The 19,334-nt window shown below is 52.1% G+C and overlaps 1 protein-coding gene across 1 annotated transcript in view; it reads right to left on the bottom strand.

Moving 5' to 3' along the window:
* The window catches only part of Map7d1 (MAP7 domain containing 1), a 51,736-nt gene extending 32,408 nt beyond the window's left edge, over positions 1-19,328 (bottom strand). The window contains exons 1-8 of the mRNA XM_013034054.1: positions 19,223-19,328; positions 4,566-4,895; positions 4,331-4,399; positions 3,689-3,852; positions 2,888-3,002; positions 1,394-1,504; positions 146-268; positions 5-49 (exon numbers count right to left, since the gene is read on the bottom strand). Of these exons, the coding sequence (XP_012889508.1) occupies positions 5-49; positions 146-268; positions 1,394-1,504; positions 2,888-3,002; positions 3,689-3,852; positions 4,331-4,399; positions 4,566-4,895; positions 19,223-19,268 (1,003 nt within the window). The 5' untranslated portion in view covers positions 19,269-19,328. The remainder of the gene's footprint in view (positions 1-4; positions 50-145; positions 269-1,393; positions 1,505-2,887; positions 3,003-3,688; positions 3,853-4,330; positions 4,400-4,565; positions 4,896-19,222) is intronic.
* Positions 19,329-19,334: the final 6 nt, after the last annotated feature.

Here is a 19,334-nt window from a genome sequence, read left to right as displayed (position 1 = left end):
CAGGGTGTCAGGGGGCTGGCGGAGGCCGAGCGCGGGCACACGGGCACGGCTGCGGAGGGATGAGTGCGGTCGGGGTGCGGTCCAGGCCCGAGGCTGGTCCCTGCCCGGCCCCTGATGGGGCGTCTCCCAGGGCCGCCGCCCCTACCCTGGTCGCGGCCATTTCGGGGCAAGGTGACCGCACTGCGACTCCGAGCCAGGAAGGAGAGGGTGGGCGTCATCAGACGGTCCACGATGCTGCTCTCCCACGCGCTCAGCTGCAGGCTGCGATCTGAGGAGAACACCGGGAAGCCGGTCACCCGCAGGCAGGGGGACGCGGAGACCAGGGACGGTCTCCACACCCAGCCAAAGGATTCTCACCCCCCCAAGTCACGCGGGGCCAAACTTGTCCTCCCTGAAATCTGGCCTTCCACTGCAGACCCAGGCAACAAAACACTTCCCAGGGCGACGACCTGCATGGCTTCAGGGACACCTCCAGTCTCGGGGCAGAAAGCGCTCTAAACCCAGGGCACAGGAAGCGGCCATACAGGACTGGTGGAGCCCGGGGCCCTCTCCCAGGTCCCTCTGTCGGGCCCTGCTTCTCCTACTTTCAAAGTGCTGGCTTGGGGAAAGCATGTTCCCTGACTTTGGGGCAGTGAGGGGCCTTGTGCTTCCTCGACCCAGCCTTCAGGAGTTCTGTGCCAGGGAGAGGCGGCTAGGGGGACTGGCTGCCCCAGGCCACCCTGCTCTGTCCCCTCAGCTGCTGGGTTATTTTTAAGCCTCAGTCAGGTGGGGTTGGTGTAGCAGCTGATTGGGTTGCTAGGCAACACAGCAACCAAATAAAAGCTAGAGAAATTTATAAATAACTCCTACCACAGCTCCTTCATATGTAAGCACCCGGGCATGGTGGGAACGCAGGGGCTGTGCCACCCTGGTTGACCACAGTTCTGGAATAAGCCAAGGCTATGGCTGAGGCTCTAAAGCCAGAGTACAGGGTAGCATGGTCTTCCAGGGTGGAGCCAGGATACGGCCCTCAGCACCCAGGCAAGTCTGACAGAAGGGGGCAAGGCCACCTGTCTAACATTGGCAGGCCAGCTAGCTGTGGTTGGAGATAAGGTTGCCTGTCCATTCCCACCCCCAGTCACTGCCCCCAACTTGCTCTTGCACGCGCTGTCAGGCTTTCTGCCCTCTGGGCCTTTTTTTTGTGTTCTCCTGTCCTGTAGGGCACAACTCTATTCTCAGGGCACGAGCCCCAAATACTGGCTCCCCTGAAAGGCACAGAGCAGGGGTAGGGTAGGGTGGGGAAAGGGGCTTATAGTATAGGAGGACTGCAAGGACTGTATTATTGCTGAGCACTGGAGGAGGCTTGTTGGGGGCTACAGGGGCTCTGTAGGGGGAAGGCTGGGCCTTCTCTTACTTCTACTGGGGGAGTTCCAGAGTGTGGCAGAGGACTTTGAGAGCCGCTTGTTGATTATAGAGTCCACGTGTTTGGGCAGGTTTACTGCCGACACGGAGCACCTGTTCCCACCTGGAGGGGAAAAGACACGGCATTAGGGCCGGGCCAGACGGGAGCCAGGGGGGGCACTGAGGCCTTCCATGCAGGATGCTCCGAGGGCAGGATGGGAGAGGGAGGATTGGGCAGGCTAGGATGGGGGAGGAGGTGTACTTGGCAGTGAAAGGGGGAGGGGGAGGGTAGGTGATCAGAGACAACCTGAATTGGGGGAGCTGATGGAGGAGCAGAGGGAGGAGATGGCATAAAACTAGAACAACTACAGCCTTTCTGGCCAGACCAAAGGAAGCCATTCCCTAGGGCTGGGTGCTGCAACCCCTCCCACAACCACCCAGCATTGGCACTTGCTGACACTGCCCAGCCAAGGCGCTATGGATACAACACCCACATACTGGGACAATGCAGAAGTTCCTAAACAGAAGAACTCACAGAGTCACAGTCACTTGCACAAATCCACATATTCATCCAGACGTAAAGACAAAGACATGCAGACACAGGCAAATAGAGTGATAGATACTTATGCATGCACATGTGTGTGCAGACATGCACAGATACACAACAGGTAATGAATGTATCAGACTCAGATGCACACAAGGCACAGATACATCGCAGCAACCTAACCATGAAATTTACAACAGCTGACATTTGTTGATGCTTACCATGGGCCTGGCACTGTGCTGGGCACTATACATGTTACCTCAATTGATCCTCCAAACATCTACCTACAACCTCGGAGGCAGGCAGTGTTATTATCCCCTGAGAAGATAAAGGTCATACCACCAGTGCCAGAGCTGGAATCCAAGTCTGTCTGATTTTAGAAGCCCTCACTGAGGTACACAAGGCCACAAACACACCATCACAAACATATTAAGCTACACAACACAGATCCATGAGCACTTACACTGGAAGATATACAGCTAGACATAGGGAACCTCGCCATTGCACAAAGACATCCAAGCACAGTGGTACATACATGCCAGCAAAGAATTAGACCAAAGTCCGTGATGTGCCTACATGAAGAAAACTCAGAGACGAAAATCTACCTTCCAAGACAGGGGTGACAGTTTTCTTTAAATATCCAGTGTCTGCAGGGCATTAAATTCCTCTTTTATGTATCATCAACTAACAGTAATTGACAGGAGCAAAGAAGGCTACTCCTAAAATGACAGAGGTTTGAGGAACAAACCAAGTGGAGAGAATCCATCTCTGATTTGAGAGTGGAGTCCTTGAGAAGGGCAATTTGGTTTACAGACCATTCCAGAAGACACAAGTCACATGAAGCAAGACACACCAGCTGCAGGGAGCGGCCAGCTCCTTCTACGTAAGTAAGTTATTCCCTTCCCTCCCATTACCAGACCCCAGCCTTTCCCACCCAGCCAGCAAGCCTTCCAGCCCACTCACTGGTCTTACGTCCTGGGGAGCTGTGGTGCAGGGCCCCTGCCCAGGACCAGCGCTGCTGCCGGATTTCAGCCCATGTCTTCTTCACTGACCGCTGGATGGCTGCTTCATAGCGCTCCTGGGGGCAGGTGAAGAGAGGACAGGGGTCTGGATTCAGAATCATCCATCATCCCTGGGAGAGAGACCTTTCTCCTCCCATGATAGGACCTCTGCCTTCCAGAGCCCACTTCCAAGCTTTCCCTGACTCATTGCAGGTAACCAAGGTTACAAAGACCCTGCTATGATTAAGGCCCATGTGGGATAGATCCCTTTCCATTGTTATTCGGAGAGCTTTTCAGTGTGTTTGAGTCATTTCCTGGGTCTATGAGTTGCTTCTCTGAGCATGGGGTGGGACTTTCCCTGTCTGGCGCTTCTGGACAAGCCCAGGTCTTCCTGGCACCAAGGTCCTGACCTTGGGGCTGTGTTTTCCTTTTTACCCAAGCACCCCGGGGCTGGTCTATACACCATTTTTCCTTCACTACCTCACCAGCCCTCACACCAGGGTTCGACCCATGTAGGCACAGTCACAAAGACATGGATCTACCTACATATACATTAGCAGACACACGGATCATCTGCAGTGCAGAGGCCCAGACACTGAAACCCAGATGTGACGGTTCACCGACAGGACTGTGCAGACATGGCTACAGGAGGCACAAATGCCAGTGTGTATGTATATGTACTTGACCAGCATACCCACATGGGCATGTGCAGCCTCACACCTCCAGATTTTTGAGAACCCAGGTAGGATTAGCGGAAATATACCTTGTTTTTCTCCAGCTTCTGCCTCTGCCTCTCTTCCAGGGCTGCCCGGCGTTGTTCAGCTTTCAGCCGTTGTTCCTCCAGCCGCCGCCGGCGCTCCTGGAGCTGTTTCTCTCGTAGCACCTTGGCTTTTTCCTCCTTTTCTAGCCACACTGCCTTCTTGGCCGCTGCAAGAAAAGGAGCCCCGTGGCGTGTGAGGAGTCCTGTGACAGACTTGGATGGTCTCTGCTCTCTGCCTAGGTGGAGCCTCCATTCCCAGGCACCCCTTCATACTTAAGGACCTATGGGAGGCAGCTCTGGGGTGAGGTCTGCTTCTCCTCCTTTGATCTCAACTCACATCTCTGAGGACTGAAGGACAAATGAATTCTTCAGTGTGAGACCCCACACTACTTGGGGGCCTACTGGACAGATTTCCACATGCTGGGGTTAAGAGCATGAATTTGGGGTGAAAAGATACATCAGGGTCTGAATCTCTGCCTTTCCACTAGCTGTGCAATTTAGGCAAGAGATTTCATTTCTCTGATCCTGTTCCTTCTTCCCATAGGTGAGAGGTTTTAATGAGATAATGCAGGTACTAGTCTTACACATGCAGCCTTCGAGCATTGTCAGTTATGCAGTTGCTGCTGCTGCTTCCCAAACACTCACCCAGGTACTTGGCCCGTTCTTCTCGCCGCTCCTTTGCCAGCTTGTGTCTCTCTCCTGCCTTCTTGACATCTTAGCAAAGGGAACAAGAACAGACAAGTCTAAAGGTCTCCCTAAGGAGCAGCCAGCCTTGGGCCTTCCTCCAGCCTCACTCCTGCCGTCCCCATGTCCTCCAAAGCAAAAGGGATTTCCTTGCATGGCACCACCCAGGACCCAAAGCAAATGACATTACACATACCTTGTTTAGGGCTGTCAGAGGCTGGCACTGATGTTGGCGAGGGCTGGCTGCTCCTTCGAGGAGGCCTGGCATCCCTTGGGCCTGAGGCTGGTGGGGTGGGTCCTCTGCTCTTTGAGTCTGAGGAAGGGGATTCTTCCTGCAGCAGGGCTGGTCTGGGCTCAACCTGCTCTGTAGGGCTCTCTGGTTTAGGGCTAGTGGCATTCTTCATTGCAGGAGGGGTATCTGGGGGAGTGTCAGGGACCAGGGTTGATGTCGGTGGTGGTGGTGGAGGTGGAGAAGGGTCACCTTCTGGAGAAGGTCTTGGCTCTGGGGGGATCCTGGATACCACAGCTGAAAAAAACAACACGAGAGAGGAGAGAAGGTCAGACTGTATGCCTGTGCCATCAGTTCAATATGCAGCCTTCTGGGCTGGGAAGGTGGCTCAGTGGTAGAGCGCTTGCCTTACATGCATGAGGCCCTGGGTTTGATTCCTCAGCACCACATAAGCAAAAAAGAAAAAAGCCGGAAGTGGCACTGTGGCTCAAGTGGTAGAGCGCTAGCCTTGAGCTGAAGAGCTGAGGGACAGCGCCCAGGCCCAGAGTTCAGGCCCCATGACCGGACACCCCCAAAAAAAAAACCCCAGAAAACAATATGCAGCCTTCTATAGCCTTTGTCCAACATACCTATCAATTCATGTATGTTCCTTCCATGTGCCAGGCCCACTATATTCTAGGTATTAACGATACAAAGGTATGAAGACAGTGAGGACCCCTGCCTCCAAGGGGCTCACCCTGGAGCAGGGCAGGCAAACAGCAGCAGAGAGGAAGTACCAGGTCTGGACAGCATGACAGAGGTGGTTAATCTGTATGTGGAGGCTTCCTAAAGAAGATCCAGAAAAACTGCTATCTGAAGAAGGAGCTGCAGCTCCAGTGAAAAGAAGAGGGTTTCAGCAGACAAGCATGTGTGTGCACAAGGGGTGGAAGGGAGAGGGAAAAATCAGAAAAAGTTTGTAACCCCAAATGGTAATGGTTAGTTCCTAGGTCTGCCTCCTTCCACTCGGGTCCTAGTGCCTGACCAAGACCTGGTTCAGAGAGGGTGCCGGTGCTGGAGCCATGGTGTTGACCAAGAAGAAACACAGAAGCAGGCTCCAGTGGCTCATGCCTATAATGCTATTTAGGAGGCTGAGATCTGAGGATCTCAGCTCAAAGCCATCCTGGGCAGGAAAGTCTGTGAGACTCTCATCTCCAATTAATCACCAAAAAGCCACAAGTAGAGCTGTGGCTCAAGTGGTGGAGAGCTTTGAGTGAAAAGGTAAGGAACATGCCTAGGTACCACAGTTCAAGCCCAGGCAGCAACAACGCACACACGCACACGCACACACACACACACACACAGAGAATGTCCATATTGCTGAAATCCCAACAAGGAGGGGTACACAATCAGCTATATGTCTACTTTGTACCCCCCTAGCCACTCTCAGCCACACTCTCATTTTTTCTTCTTTTTTAAAAAAGTTTTATTGTAAAGATGCTGTGCAGAGCGGTTACAGTTACATGAGTAAGTAAGGCAATGAGTACATTACTTCTCAATCAATGTTACCTGTTTCTTTTCTTTTCTACCATGTGAGCCACAGCCCCACTTCTGGCTTTTTCTGTGGTGCTGAGGAATCAAACCCAGGGCCTCATGCATGCAAGGCAAGCACTCTATCACTGAGCCACCTTCCCAGCCCCCCCCCCTTTTTTTAAATGACCAGTCCTGGAGCTTGGACTAAGGGCCTGGGCTCTGTCCCTGAGCTTCTTTTGCTCAAGGCTAGCACTCTACCACTTGAGCCACAGTGCTACTTCCAGCTTTTTTTGTTTATGTGGTACTAAGGAATCGAACCCAGACTTCATGCATGCTAACTAAGCAAGCACTCTACCACTAAGATACACCCCTAGCCCTCATTTCTTCTTGTAAGGCATGAATATTCCAGGGAACAGTATGAAAGATATCATAGCTGTGCCAGTGGTTCACACTTGTAATCCTAGCTACTTAGGAGTCTGAGATCTAAGGATCTCAGTTCAAAGCCAGCCCAGGCAGAAAAGTCCCTGTGAGACTCTTATCTCTAATTAACCACTGAAAACACAGAAGTGGCATTGGCTCAGGTGGAGCACTAGTCTTGAGCACAAAGAGGCTCAGAGACAGTGCCCAGGCCCTGAGTTCAAGTCCCATGACTGACAAAAAAAAAAAAGATATCATAGTATTAATAGTAAATACACAGCTTCAGCCAGTTGAATGCCAGATTTTGACCTCTTCACCTCCTCCATCTCTTCCTCCTTCCTTGGAGTTTTCTCTCAAGGCTAGCACTGTACCACTTGAAGCTCTGCTTCTGGCTTTTTGGTAGTTGGAGATAAGAGTCTCATGGACTTTCCTGCTGGGGCTGGCTTTGAACCATAATCCTCAGATCTCAGTTTCCTGAGTAGCTAGGATTATAGGCATGATCCACTAGCACCTGGCTGAGACACTGATTCTGACCTGGTTTAGGAAGCAGAGAGTTTTCATGAGATAGTTTTTGCTCTTTTTTTGGGGGGGGGGGTCTGTCATGGGGCCTGAACTCTGAGCCTGGGCGCTGTCCCTCAGCTCTTCAGCTCAAGGCTAGAACTCTACCACTTGAGCCACAGTGCCACTTCCGGCTTTTTTCTTTTTTGCTTATGTGGTGATGAGGAATCGAACCCAGGGTCTCAGGCATGCAAGGCAAGCTCTCTACCTCTGAGCCACCTTCCCAGCCCTGAGATAGTTTTTGCTCTTGCTGGGGGTCTCTGCCATGGTATGTCCTCTGTTCCTGGAATTCTGGTCCTCTTAGGATATAGCAAAGTGTTTTACACACACTAGTATTAACCCTCCCTGCTATGCTCTACTCATCTCTTCCAGACAGAAGCACGGCACAAAGGAGATAGGTAGAGTACACTGAGGTTACTCAGCTGGTAGGTGAAGGGGCCTAGACTTGTACCCAGAGCCATCAGCAGAACCCGTGCCTTTCCCATGCATCCTCCCGCATCTGTGTGAGACAATAAGAAGCGTGAAGTTTTAGGCAACAACTCCTGAGGTTCACACTATTTTCCCTCATTCCTTCTCCAGAAAGCCTCATCTGAGGACCAAGTGACCCCTTATCTTTGCCAGTCCCTGGCTCTATGACAGGCCACCCAGCTCTCCCCATACCATCTAGAGAAGGCTGCCTGGCTACTGCCAAGCTATTTCCCAGCCAGCTGCAAATTCCTTAAGTAACTACACTGGGCAAGCAAACTACTGGCAAATGTGTAGTGAAGGCTTGGTATGCACTAAAGGGGATGTATCCTGCAGTTCCCCACATCTGAGAGGAAGAGACTGGTCATGTCATACAGATGGGGTTACCATGTCTTACCTCACAAGGTGATTTTCCCAGGGTTATAAAACCAGTACATGGTAGAATCAGGATTGTCTGGGTCAAAGCCTAGGTGTGCCCAGGCTTAAAGGCTGAGGGCAAGGCCTTTCTCCAAGCACCTGCATGTGTGTGCCGCAGGTGTTGCAAGGAAAACTGGTGGGAGGGTATTGTCTACACCTACCAGGCAAGACAGGAAGTTGCCAAGAGGCCCTGACCAGCCACAAGAAGGGAGGCTGGGAAGAGCAAGGGGATGTAGTCAAGACAAGCTGGAGTGGGGATTCTGGCTCTATATGGGACCTTGGGCAAGCCCTTGAACTTGTCTCAGCCTCAGTTTCCTCACTTGAGTTGAGGAATGGTGTGTTTCCAAACAGCACCTATCCCAAAGAATCTACTTCAGTCTATGTCTACCAAAAAGTTCACTGGGCCAGGCCTTCATCCCACTCATTGCTCTATGACCCTGCTCTTCTCAAGGTCACCAGTGAGCTCCTGCTACTAACTCCAGTAGCTACTCTCCATCCTTGTCTCCCTTGACTTGTCAGTGCATTTGACACAGCTAACCCTTTGGCCTCACCCAGCTTTGGAGAGGACACCCTCTCCATCCACATTTCCTTTCTGCTTTGCTATGACTTCAGTGTTCTCTGCGGGCCCCTCCCTGACTTCCTCTCCATGCTGCTGTGTGCCCAGGGCTGTCAGGAGCTCACCTCGTCTCTGTCCACACTCTCCCAGGATGACCTCATCCAGACTCACAGTTTTAAATACCATTCCCTGTTGATGACAACCAAATTTGTCTCTCCAGCCTAGACCTCTCCCTGGAGGACCAGTTTTGCTGGTGCAACTCCCTCTTTGACACCCCTGGATGTCTCACAGATACCCAAACTTAACACATCCAAAACCGAGCTCCTGCCAGCCACTGGTTGCTCACACCTGTGAGCAACTAAGGAGGCTGAGATCTGAGGATCCCGGTTCAAAGCCAGCCCAGGCAGGAAAATCGTGAGACTCTTATCTCCAATAAACTATCAGAAAACTGGAAGTGGCGCTGTGGCTCAAGTGGTAGAGTGCTAGCCTTGAGCTGAAGAGGTGAGGGACAGCGCCTAGGCCCAGAGTTCAAGCCCCATGTCTGACCAAATAAAAACAAAAAACAAAAAATGGAGCTCCTGATTTTCCCCTCAAACACATTCCTCCCCCAGTTTGCATCCCCATCTTTTTGATTTCTCAGGCCTTAGAGAGTCATCTCAGACTCTTTTCTTACCTTAAGTCCCATGTCTAATCTCCCAGCAAATCCTTTATCTTCGAAACAAATCCCAAGTCCAATCACTGGGCACTACCTCTTCTTCCACCACCTGGACCCAGCAGCCATCATCCTTCACAAATTCCCTGATCCTATTTAATTATTTATTTGTGTCCGGTCGTGGGGCCTGAACTCTGGGCCTAGGCGCTGTCCCTCAGCTCTTCAGCTCAAGGATAGCATTCTACCACTTGAGCCACAGCACCACTTCTGGCTTTTTTTTTTTTTTCCTGCTTATGTGGTACTGAGAAATCAAACCCAGGGCCTCACGCATGCAAGGCAAGCACTCTACCACTGAGCCACCTTCCCAGCCCGATCCTATTTACTTTTGTGCGGGTACCCAGGCTTGAACTTGGGATCTAGGTGCTATCTCTGAGCTCTTTTACTCAAGGTTAGTACTCTACACTTGAGCCACAGCTTTACTTCTGGCTTGCAGAGTCTCACAGTTTTGTCTTGTCCTGGCTGGCTTTGAACTGCAATCCTCAACTCTCAGCCTCCTGAGTAGTGAGGATTACAAGTGTGAGCCACCAGTGCCTGGCTTCCCTGCTCCTATTCTCTGCTCCCTTTTGGTCTTTTCCCAATTCTGCTGCCAGAGTGATTTTGTTTGAAAGTAAGTCACCCCATGTCACTCTGCTGACAAAATCCTCCATAGACTCATCTCCGTCTTGAGAGAAGAGCTCAAAATATTCCCGAGGGCCTCCCAGGCTCTACCGGCTCCTCCCTCTCTTTCCAGCTGCTGTCTCCTGCACTACATTCATCTCCTCCCCTTTTCGGCTGCCCAGCCCCTCCAGCACTGTTCTGTGGCCCTCCTCTTGCTGTCCTCTCTTCTGGGCCTCTTTCCCTCACCTCCTCCGGGTCTTTGCTCCAATGTCACTGCTCCGTGAAGCTTTTCCTGACTCCTGATGTGTGTGTCTCTCTCCTTTTCCCAAGAATCTATTTTTTCTTCCTTTACCATTTTATTTTCCTCCATAAGCACTAGTCCTATTTTTTTTTCACTAGTCCTATTTTTTAACCCATTTTTAATTTTTTTTTCTTTTTAGAAGTGGTGTCTTGAGGTTGCTTAGGCTGGTCCCCAACTCTTGGGCTCAGGTCCTCTTTCTGCCTCAGCTTCTCAAATAGCTGGGATACCATTTTAACACTGTCTCCCACTGCTAGGCTAAAAAAATATCTATAGGAACACAAACTTTGATCTTGTTTTGTGGCTGCTCTATCTCTCTCAGGACAACAGAGCCTGGCACACATTCTAGGGAGTGAAGAAATGAATGAACTTCACCCTGGCAGATGGTATTGACACCTCTCTCATGTGGATGAGTACACAGCTCTACACTACCACACCCATTTCCACTCTGCACCTTAGTGTTTCTACATGCAGGCATGATCACATGAAGCCTCTCAGCTGCTTCCCATGGCTCTGAGGACAAAGACAACATTCTTGAGCCCAGTTTACAAGTCTAGCATCCTTGTCCCACTTCACCATACATCCTCAATCTCTCCTCTTACCCTGATCCCCATCTGCTCTGAACTCCAAACACACCAACCTTTAAAAAAAATTCTGATAATCATCCAAACTCCTTATTGCCACAGGGCTCTTCCCTTCTTAATTTCTTAGTTAACTCCCACTTCCCCTAACTATCTTTAGTCATCATTTCCTCAGGGAGGCATTCCCTGGCTTCTCTGATCTGTATAAAGTCCTTCATCACATGCAGTGGTGGCTTCTTGTGTTTTTGTTTTTAAGCGCTGAACTGTTACAGTTTTAAGCTTCCTTGTGTGGTTTTTTCTCATTGTTTGCCTCTCCCAAGGCTGAGTGGGAAGAAGTCCTACAAGGGTCAGGACACGTCTGTTTGCTCACAGCTGCATTGCCGGCAGCTGCCACAATTCCAGGTCCAGGGTGACAGTCAAAAATGCTGTTGATGGCCGAGGCCACGCCTCTTAACCTAACTACTTAGAAGGCTGAGATGTGAGGATGACAGTTTGAAGCAAGCCTAGGCAGGAAAGTCCATGAGACTTCTATCTCCAATTAACTACCAAAAAGCCAGAAATGGAGCTCTGGCTCAAGAGGTAGCCAGCCTTGAGCAATAAAAGTCAAAGCCAAGAGAGAGCTTAGTTCAATCCCCAATACTGGCTGTCCAATGACAGTCAAATGCTCTGCCAAGAGGCCACCATGGCCTAAAACAGGTGTGTAGGAATGGACCTTTTTTGTGTGTGTGCAAGTCCTGGAGCTTGAATGCAAGGCCTGGGCACTATCCCTGAGCTTCTTTTGCTCAAGGCTAGTGTTCTACCACTTAAGCCACAGCTCTACTTCTGGCTTTTTTTGGTGATTAATTAGAGATAAGAGTCTCATGGACTTTTCTGCCCTGGCTGCCTTTGAACTTTGATCTTCAGATTTTAGCACCCTGAGTATGTGTGGTGAGCCACTGGCACCCAGCTTTTTTTTGGGGGGGGGTCCAGTCGTGGGGCCTGAACTCTGGGCCTGGGCGCTGTCCTTCAGCTCTTCAGCTCAAGGCTAGTGCTCTACCACTTGAGCCACCTTCCCAGCCCTGGCACCCAGCTTTGAAGGAACATTCTTACTCTTCTGGACAGTACATCCATGTGGCAACTCATTGTACAAGGATAAACACTTGAAGGGAAGCAAACAACCCCATCTCATAGAGCGGGCAGCTTCCTGGAATGAGGCAGTCAGGTAGAAGCTAACCAAAGTAATAATGAGTGTTTACTCCACCACCAAGCAACACAAACTCCTCAGCAGGCAAACATGCCATTTGGAACTTTTCTTGTGACCTGGTGGACTTGACTCTGAATACAAGTTTTCCCTCAGAATTATGCCAACCATGGTGAAATATCATCTGGACAGTGTTACAGGAACAACCTATATTCAGCCAGATTGATTCCTTTGTTAATTATCTCAACAGGATGATGATCCTTTTCTGATCATTTCCATCTTCAATCAGATGTAATGCTCTACTACTTAATTTTACCTTTTTTTAGTCTATGCTAGATTGAGGTTTCAGCCATTGTCTGCTTTATTTTTGTTATGCTGATATCTACCAGAACACTTGCTAAGAACTGGATAAGAGACAGATAGTTTGTATTTGTTTCTTGGCACAGAGAACATTAGCAGGGTAAAGGCACAGGAGCTAGTTACACGGTGGGGTCAAAAAGTCCTGGCTTCGGGCTAGGAAGGTGGCTCAGTGGTAGAGCGCTTGTCTTGCATGCCTGAGGCCCTGGGTTCGATTCCTCAGCACCACATAAGCAAAAAGAAAAAAAGCCAGGAGTGGCGCTGTGGCTCAAGTGGTAGAGCGCTAGCCTTGAGCTGAAGAACTGAGGGACAGTGCCCAGGCCCAGAGTTCAGGCCCCATGACCGGACCCAAAAAAAAAAAAGTCCTGGCTTCCTCAGAGCCCCCAAAATAGCTGGGGCTGTAGAAAGATTGGTGCCAGGTCCCTGGAGGACCCACCACATCTTAGAGAGGAACTCCTCATTCTACCTTCAGGAGCTGGCAGTCCCTCTATCCATCCTACCATTCTTCCACCCCAACTAACCCTGCCAGGCCAAATAGTCCTTCAAAGAACTGATAACCAAGTGTCATTTTTCTGTCTGCCACCCCCCCCACACACACCCTTACCCCATCTGGGTGGGACGGGAGTAGACTGTGTTTTAGTCTTTTCAGTCCTTTTGGCAGACCCAGAGCTCATAATGACTTGCCCATCACAGAGTAGGACTCCTGCATCTGTTTAATGAACATCCAGAGAGATGGATGATGGATGGATGGAATGAATGGGTGGCTGGGTAGTTGTGTGGAGGTATATGGAAAGCTCACAGTTCATAGTCAGATTCCCAGGACGCTCCAAGGCCTAAAACATCTCCTCCAACCTTAAAGGTGATCCTACCAGAGCCTGATAGATCCCCTGCCAGCAACTCATTTCACTGAAATCTTATTACAGACCAGTCACTTCCACTTATCTCATTTAATTCTCATGAGAATACTAAAGGGAAAGCATCATGGGTGCCCCCTCCCCCTTCACAGGTGAGAAACTGTTATTTGCACAGGTTAAGTGGATCATGGATGTCAGTGTGGAGCACTGAACCCTGCCTTGCCGGATGATAAAATCTTTGGTGTTACCGATTCTGGTAGCACATCATCCCTCCCTGAGGCTCCTGCCTCTTCCCTAAAGAAGGAAATGATACGGTGGTTCCCCCAGGGAGGGTCCCCCACAAAAAAGAGAAGGGTGCAGGTGGGGCAGGCAGGCCCTGAGCTCACAGCACAGGAATGCAGGGAAGGCAGGCTCTTGCCCAGGCTGGCCATCAGGAGGCAGGAAGTGAGGCTGGGGCAGGGGTGGGGAGACCCACCTCCAGGGCAGATCAAGGGTAAACCCAAGTGAGAGCTGGGGCAGAGAGCAGCAGGGGGGGCACGGATGGCACCTGACACAGGCCCCGTGGGAGGGGAGCATGGAGGAGGCAGAGGCTTCAGACAGAAAGTACCTCTAGTAAGAGCCCTCTGGCTCTTGCAGCAGTTTCTGAGGTGACAACACTACACTAGACAGATGAAGACGGAGAGGCAGGGAGGAAGAAAAGACACAGTGAGGCAAACATGTAGACATCGGGACACATAGGGGACACATCAGACAGCGCAGCCAGGGCCACCCAGTGGCCTCGCTGTCTCTCTCACACAAGAAATAGACCTGAGCTTCAGAACAGACAGACAGGTAATGGATGGACGGATGGGGACCCCTGAGACAGATGGATGCATGGATATAGGCATGGTGTGTGCGCACATGCACACACACAGATCCAGGTATCCCCTCCTCTGAAGCCCAGACAAAGCCTCAGCAACACACAGCAGCACAGTCTCAATGTCCAGCTGTGGCCAGGCCATTTCTTCCCTCCCCCTTTAGGGTATTCCTTAACCCTGCGCCCAGGGAAAGTCTGATTAACAACAGTATCAGCTAAGGTTTGTGTCAGGCCCTTGGCTAAATCCTTTAAACTCATTAGTTCAGTCTTTGCCACAATCCTACCACTGAGCCACCTTCCCAGCCCCTTTGCCACAATCCTATGAGGTAGTTATTACCACCTCACCTTACAAATCAAGAAAGATTCCAAAAGTAAAACACCACTTAGGCCACACAGCTGGTGAGTGGTGAGGATGAGGGACAGATTCAGGGTGACTTTCTCTATCTGCCCTTAGCCTGCTCTGGGATGGAGGCAGCCGTCAAGAGAAATCTGGGATGGGAAGGAAGGAAGGAAAAAGCCCAGAGAGGCCTGATTGCAAGGCCAGGGCAGTGTACTGTAGGGACAGCCTAACTGCTGGCCTGGCTGAACTAACCATTGCTGGGCAAGGGAGCAGCACACTTGGAGAGAGCAGCCTGCTTGAGAAGTTGAGCTTTGGGCTGGAGGTCCTTGAGGCTAAGTTGCCCTCAGAAGCCCTACTGAGTCTGCAGATCGGAAGGAGCTCCCAGGCCCTGCTGGCAGCCATTGTTCCCAGCCTCCAATCAGGAGTAGCCACTTCCTGTTATTTTAGGCGGCAGGAAATGACCCCATCCCTAAGCCTGAGCTCCACCATGTCCCTCCCTCAGCCCCAGCAGAACAGCCTAGGTTAGGGCCCAGATGAGAAGGGCAAAGGCCTAGCCTCGGGCTAAGGCCTGCAGACAGCCCACTAGCTAAAGTGTCACCACCTGGGTCTGGGACCTCTTTCTGGACCAACTTGTTCAGAATCTTCAACTGGTTCTATCTCTGCTTGGCAAAAATATAAGGGGTCCCCAAAACCAAGTTTCCTATAGAAGACCCATTATGGAAAAGTGAGCCAGACCTTGCTACCGACTGGCTTTGTTATGGTAATCCACTATGGAGGCAGGCTTTAAAGTCAGATGGAGTCCAAACACTGCCTCTGCCGGCTCCCAGCTCTGTGACTTTAGGCAAGTGACTTCATCTCTCTGGGCCTCATTTGTAAAATGGGGCTAATACTAGGTCTCTACTCAAGGACGATGATGAAGAATGAATGAGACAGTAGTCATGAGCACTGTGCCTGGTACAGTTACAGCCCTTAACAAATTGGGAGTGGGAAACCACATGTGAAGGCTAGTTTGGTTCACCAGGGAGTCCATGCGGGGCCTACATCTGCTCTGCTTAGAACTGGTGAGGAGCACTACGAGGAAAAAGAAAGCAGGCTGTCTACCAGCTCTACCAGGCAGAGCTGCAGCTGAGCGGTGATGGCGGACACACTGGAGGCTGTGCCCTGGGGTGCCAGGCAGAGCTACCACAGGCCAACAAGGCTGCATTATCTTAGCCTGGCTCTTTAGCTTCCTCTCTGGCCCTGAGACCCAGTGGAGAAACAAGGACATAGTTCCCTCTTGCTAAAAATCTCACTTTCAGGCTTCCATAGCTACCATTCTAGCCCTGCGTCCAGCCTCTTGTGCCTCCTCTCTCCCTTGCCCCACCAACAGCAGGTGCCCATCTTGGGAGGAAGGGGGATCAGCTGGCTTAGTGCCCTCATGCCTAATTTAAATATGCATGGATGCATATTAGAGGCTCATTAGAGGCCTCATTACTGGGCCCATGGGAGAGGGTTGTTGGTGGGAGGTACCAGCCAGGCTAGCTGCTGCATGGACACCTGTGGCTCTTTGTGCCAGCCTCACTCATTTCTGCTCATCCATTGAGGTCTGCTTCAAATGCCTCCACCAGGAAGCCTTCCACAAGCAGAGCCCATTATTGTACTTGGCTTCCCTCAGACACATGTGAGCATATCTCCTTGCCTCTTCCGGAAGCACGTATCCCTGAGGGCAGGGCCTCTGATTCACTCCTCTACCATCAGCACAGCCATCACCCAGCTGGCACATGGCAGGGTGTCAGATACACCCCAACCCACATCTGTCTAGAAGTCCCTCCCAGCCCTCTGTCCTATTTAGCTCCTGAAGTTCTACTTCATCTCACCTCCTCCGCTGGCCTCTGAAGAATATGAAATTATCTCAACAGAAACCAGAGTGCTAGCACTTTTGAGCACTAAGTCCACACAAAAGCCTAGGCTGAAAGGGTTTTTTTGTTTGTTTTTGGTCAGCCATAGGGCTTGAACTCTGGGACTGGGCTCTGTCCCTCAGCTCTTCAGCTCAAGGCTAGCACTTTACCATTTGAGCCACAGCACCACTTCCAGCATTTTCTGTTTATGTGGTGCTGGGGAATTAACCCAGGGCCTTATGCATTCTAGGCAAACACTCTACCACTGAGCCACCTTCCCAGACCAGTAGACTGAGAGGCTTGTTTGTTTGTTGTTTTTGTTTTGCCGGTCAGTCGTGGGGCCTGAATTCTGGGCCTGTGCGCTGTCCCTCAGCTATTCAGCTCAAGGCAAGCGCTCTACACCTTAAGACATAGCACCACTTCCGGCTTTTTCTGCTTATGTGGTGCTGAAGAATTGAACCCAGGACCTCATGCATGCAAGGCAAGCACTCTACCACTGAGCCACCTTCCCAGCCTATGCTGAGAGTTTTATGTGTTCCTCTCATTTAATGATTTTAATGTGTCAGAGGGATCATTTATAACATTATTCTCATTAAAAATTTTTTTTGAGGTGTATGGAGGTTTGCACTCAGGGACTTGTGTTTGCTAGGTAGGCATTCTATACCTTAAGCTACATCTTTACCTCTTAAATTTTTTTAACTCCATATTCTCATGTAATAGATGAGAAAGTTTCAGAAGTTGGTTAAGTAATTTACCTGAGGTCACACAATAACAAGTTACAAAGTGGAACTTAAACTGATTCCAGAATCTACACTCTTAAACAAACTGCTTCCCAACTCCTGCCCCTCCCTCCCTCGCCGGTATTTCATGCCTCCCTCCTGGCACCAGTTCCAATGAGCATAACCACAATAATGGTAATAACACTTCATTGTGGGTGTCTGTGCTTGTGTGCCAGGTTGCTTTAGGTTCATCCTGTCTAACCCTCACGTCACCCCACAGGCGAGATAACACTATCCTGTTTTCCAAGGGCAGAAGCTAGCTCCAGGATCTACTAGCCAGTCCAGAAGCCAGTAAACAGCTAACTGGGATTTCCATTCAAGTCTTCTGATCCCCAAAAAGTTGCCCCACTTGTCCCTTGCCTCACGAGGCCTGCTGCTAATGCCCTGTGTGCAAGTGCACAGAAGGAATCCCAAGAGGACAGGGACTGGCACGCACAGGCTCAGGCCCACCCTATGCCAGGGGCATTTACTACTTGTCTCCTCACAGGGCACTATGGCCCTTTCAATTCTCAGTGAAGGCACAGGTGACCCTCCTGATCCAGAGTCTCAAACGTCTCCATTCTAGACCTTTGTGTATGCAAGCCTTCCAACCCAGGACTCTATGTAGCCCCCACCCCCAATAGAGCCAAGCCTCCCACCCAGGGCACCCCACCCAAGTGCCATAGGCCACTGGTTATGCTTTATCACTACCCCTATTTAGGCTCCCATGTACACATCAGTGCCAGGACACTCAGGTGCTGAGAGCAAGAAAGCAGATGGATGGACCAGGCTGTGTCTCCCTGGGTGTCCCCTCTCTGACCCAGCAGAGCCAAGACAGATCCAGACATCTTGTTTCCAGTACGGGTCTTATAAACCCACCTCTGATGGCACCTCCTCCTAGCTTCCATGCCCACAGCGTTCTCTTCAAATACCCACGCTGCAGTGGGGAGGAACCCACCCACAGACAAGCAGCCCCACCTTGTCCCGGCTCTCCGCACCCACAGACAGTTTCATCCTGGGCCCACACCCCAGGGGGCAGGGAGGTGACAGGATTAGTCTCAGGACTCCATGGCGGTGTGGGGATGGGGCCACCTCCCCCCTGAGTCAGTGGAAACAGAACTCGGGCCCTAGGTAATCATGCTCATCTCTTCTCTTCCAGGAAGAAAGAAAGAGCCCTCCCTCCAACACCAGGCCCAACCAGAAACCTGTCCCCACCCCCTCATCAGCTGCTCCCAGATCGAATGGGATTTGCAGAAGTCCTGGACACTGTCGGTTGGTGGGGTGAGGGGTGGGGAGGAAAGCTTTGGCGGTTTTTTTGGGGGGTGCACATGGAGTGTGTGTGTGCGCGCGTGTAAGAAGGGATGGCGCGATTCAAAGCCTCAAACTAGGGAATGATGTGGCAGGTCCCGGAGTGGGGCCTTCAGCCTTCACTTCATTCTACAGTGAGATTCGGGTCCAGAGAAGCCGGCTAGTACGACAGGCAGAACAAGCAAATCTACTTCTGTCCCCCTTTCTCCCCAAATCGGGTTGGGTGGGCTCCGGAGCAGGCCTAGCTGCAGGGGAGGCAGCCCACTCCCCAGCTCCCGCCCTCGCCCCAAACAATGCCGCCTCCCCCTCCCCCCTCGCCTTTATTCGGCGGGTTACTTGGCAGCCAGCGCTGGAGCCCTCCTCCTCCTCCTCCTCTCCCCTCCCTTCCCGGCCGGCCCGCAGCAGCAACAGGCCCTTTGCGCGGCAGCTGGACGGATGGGGTGGGGGCGAGGTCTGGGCCAGGGCCTGGGCGTGGGGGGCACCAGGGCCTAGGCTTCGGCCTGCGGGGGCTCCAGGCCCGAGAGTCGGGACACGACGACCCCTCCGGCCCCCCCCCACCCAATACACCCACATCCCGGCGAGGGTCACGCGTGCCCACTGGGGATGGGGAGAGGGGCGGGCCCTCGAGCCAGCTCGGCAAAAGAGGATCTGCAGGGACTGGGGTGGAATGGAAACCGCGGTGGGGGCGGGGAAGCCGAGGTGGCACGGGACTGCGACAGAAGAAGGGGTCACCCCCACCAGTCCCCGGACGGGTTCCCCCCAGAGGACCCCGCCCGCCGGGCGCGGCGGGGCGCCGGTGGGGGAGGGGAGCTGTCAGAAGATGCGGCCGCCGCCGCCGCCGCCGCCGCAGCTTTTATTTTTAAACTTCCAGCGGTCAGAGGGCGCGGCGGGGACGGTCGGCGGCCTCCCTCCCCCGGCCTCCCGCGCCCCCCCCCGCCGGTTTCCCTCCCTCCCTCCCTCGATCCCGCGTGGCTCCCGGCATACCTGGGGATGCGCCGGAACCCGGCTCCGCGTGCGGGCCGCTCTCCATGGCTGCGGCGACGCCTGGGCGTTTTCGGGGAGGGAGAAGAAGGGGAGGGGGGGGGAATCTCAGCGG

This window comes from Dipodomys ordii, unplaced genomic scaffold (genome assembly GCF_000151885.1).
Source record: "Dipodomys ordii isolate 6190 unplaced genomic scaffold, Dord_2.0 Scaffold181, whole genome shotgun sequence".
Classification (NCBI taxonomy): Eukaryota; Metazoa; Chordata; class Mammalia; order Rodentia; family Heteromyidae; genus Dipodomys; species Dipodomys ordii.
The sequence above is the reverse complement of the archived record's forward strand: the minus strand, read 5'-3'. Positions and strand labels throughout refer to the sequence as shown.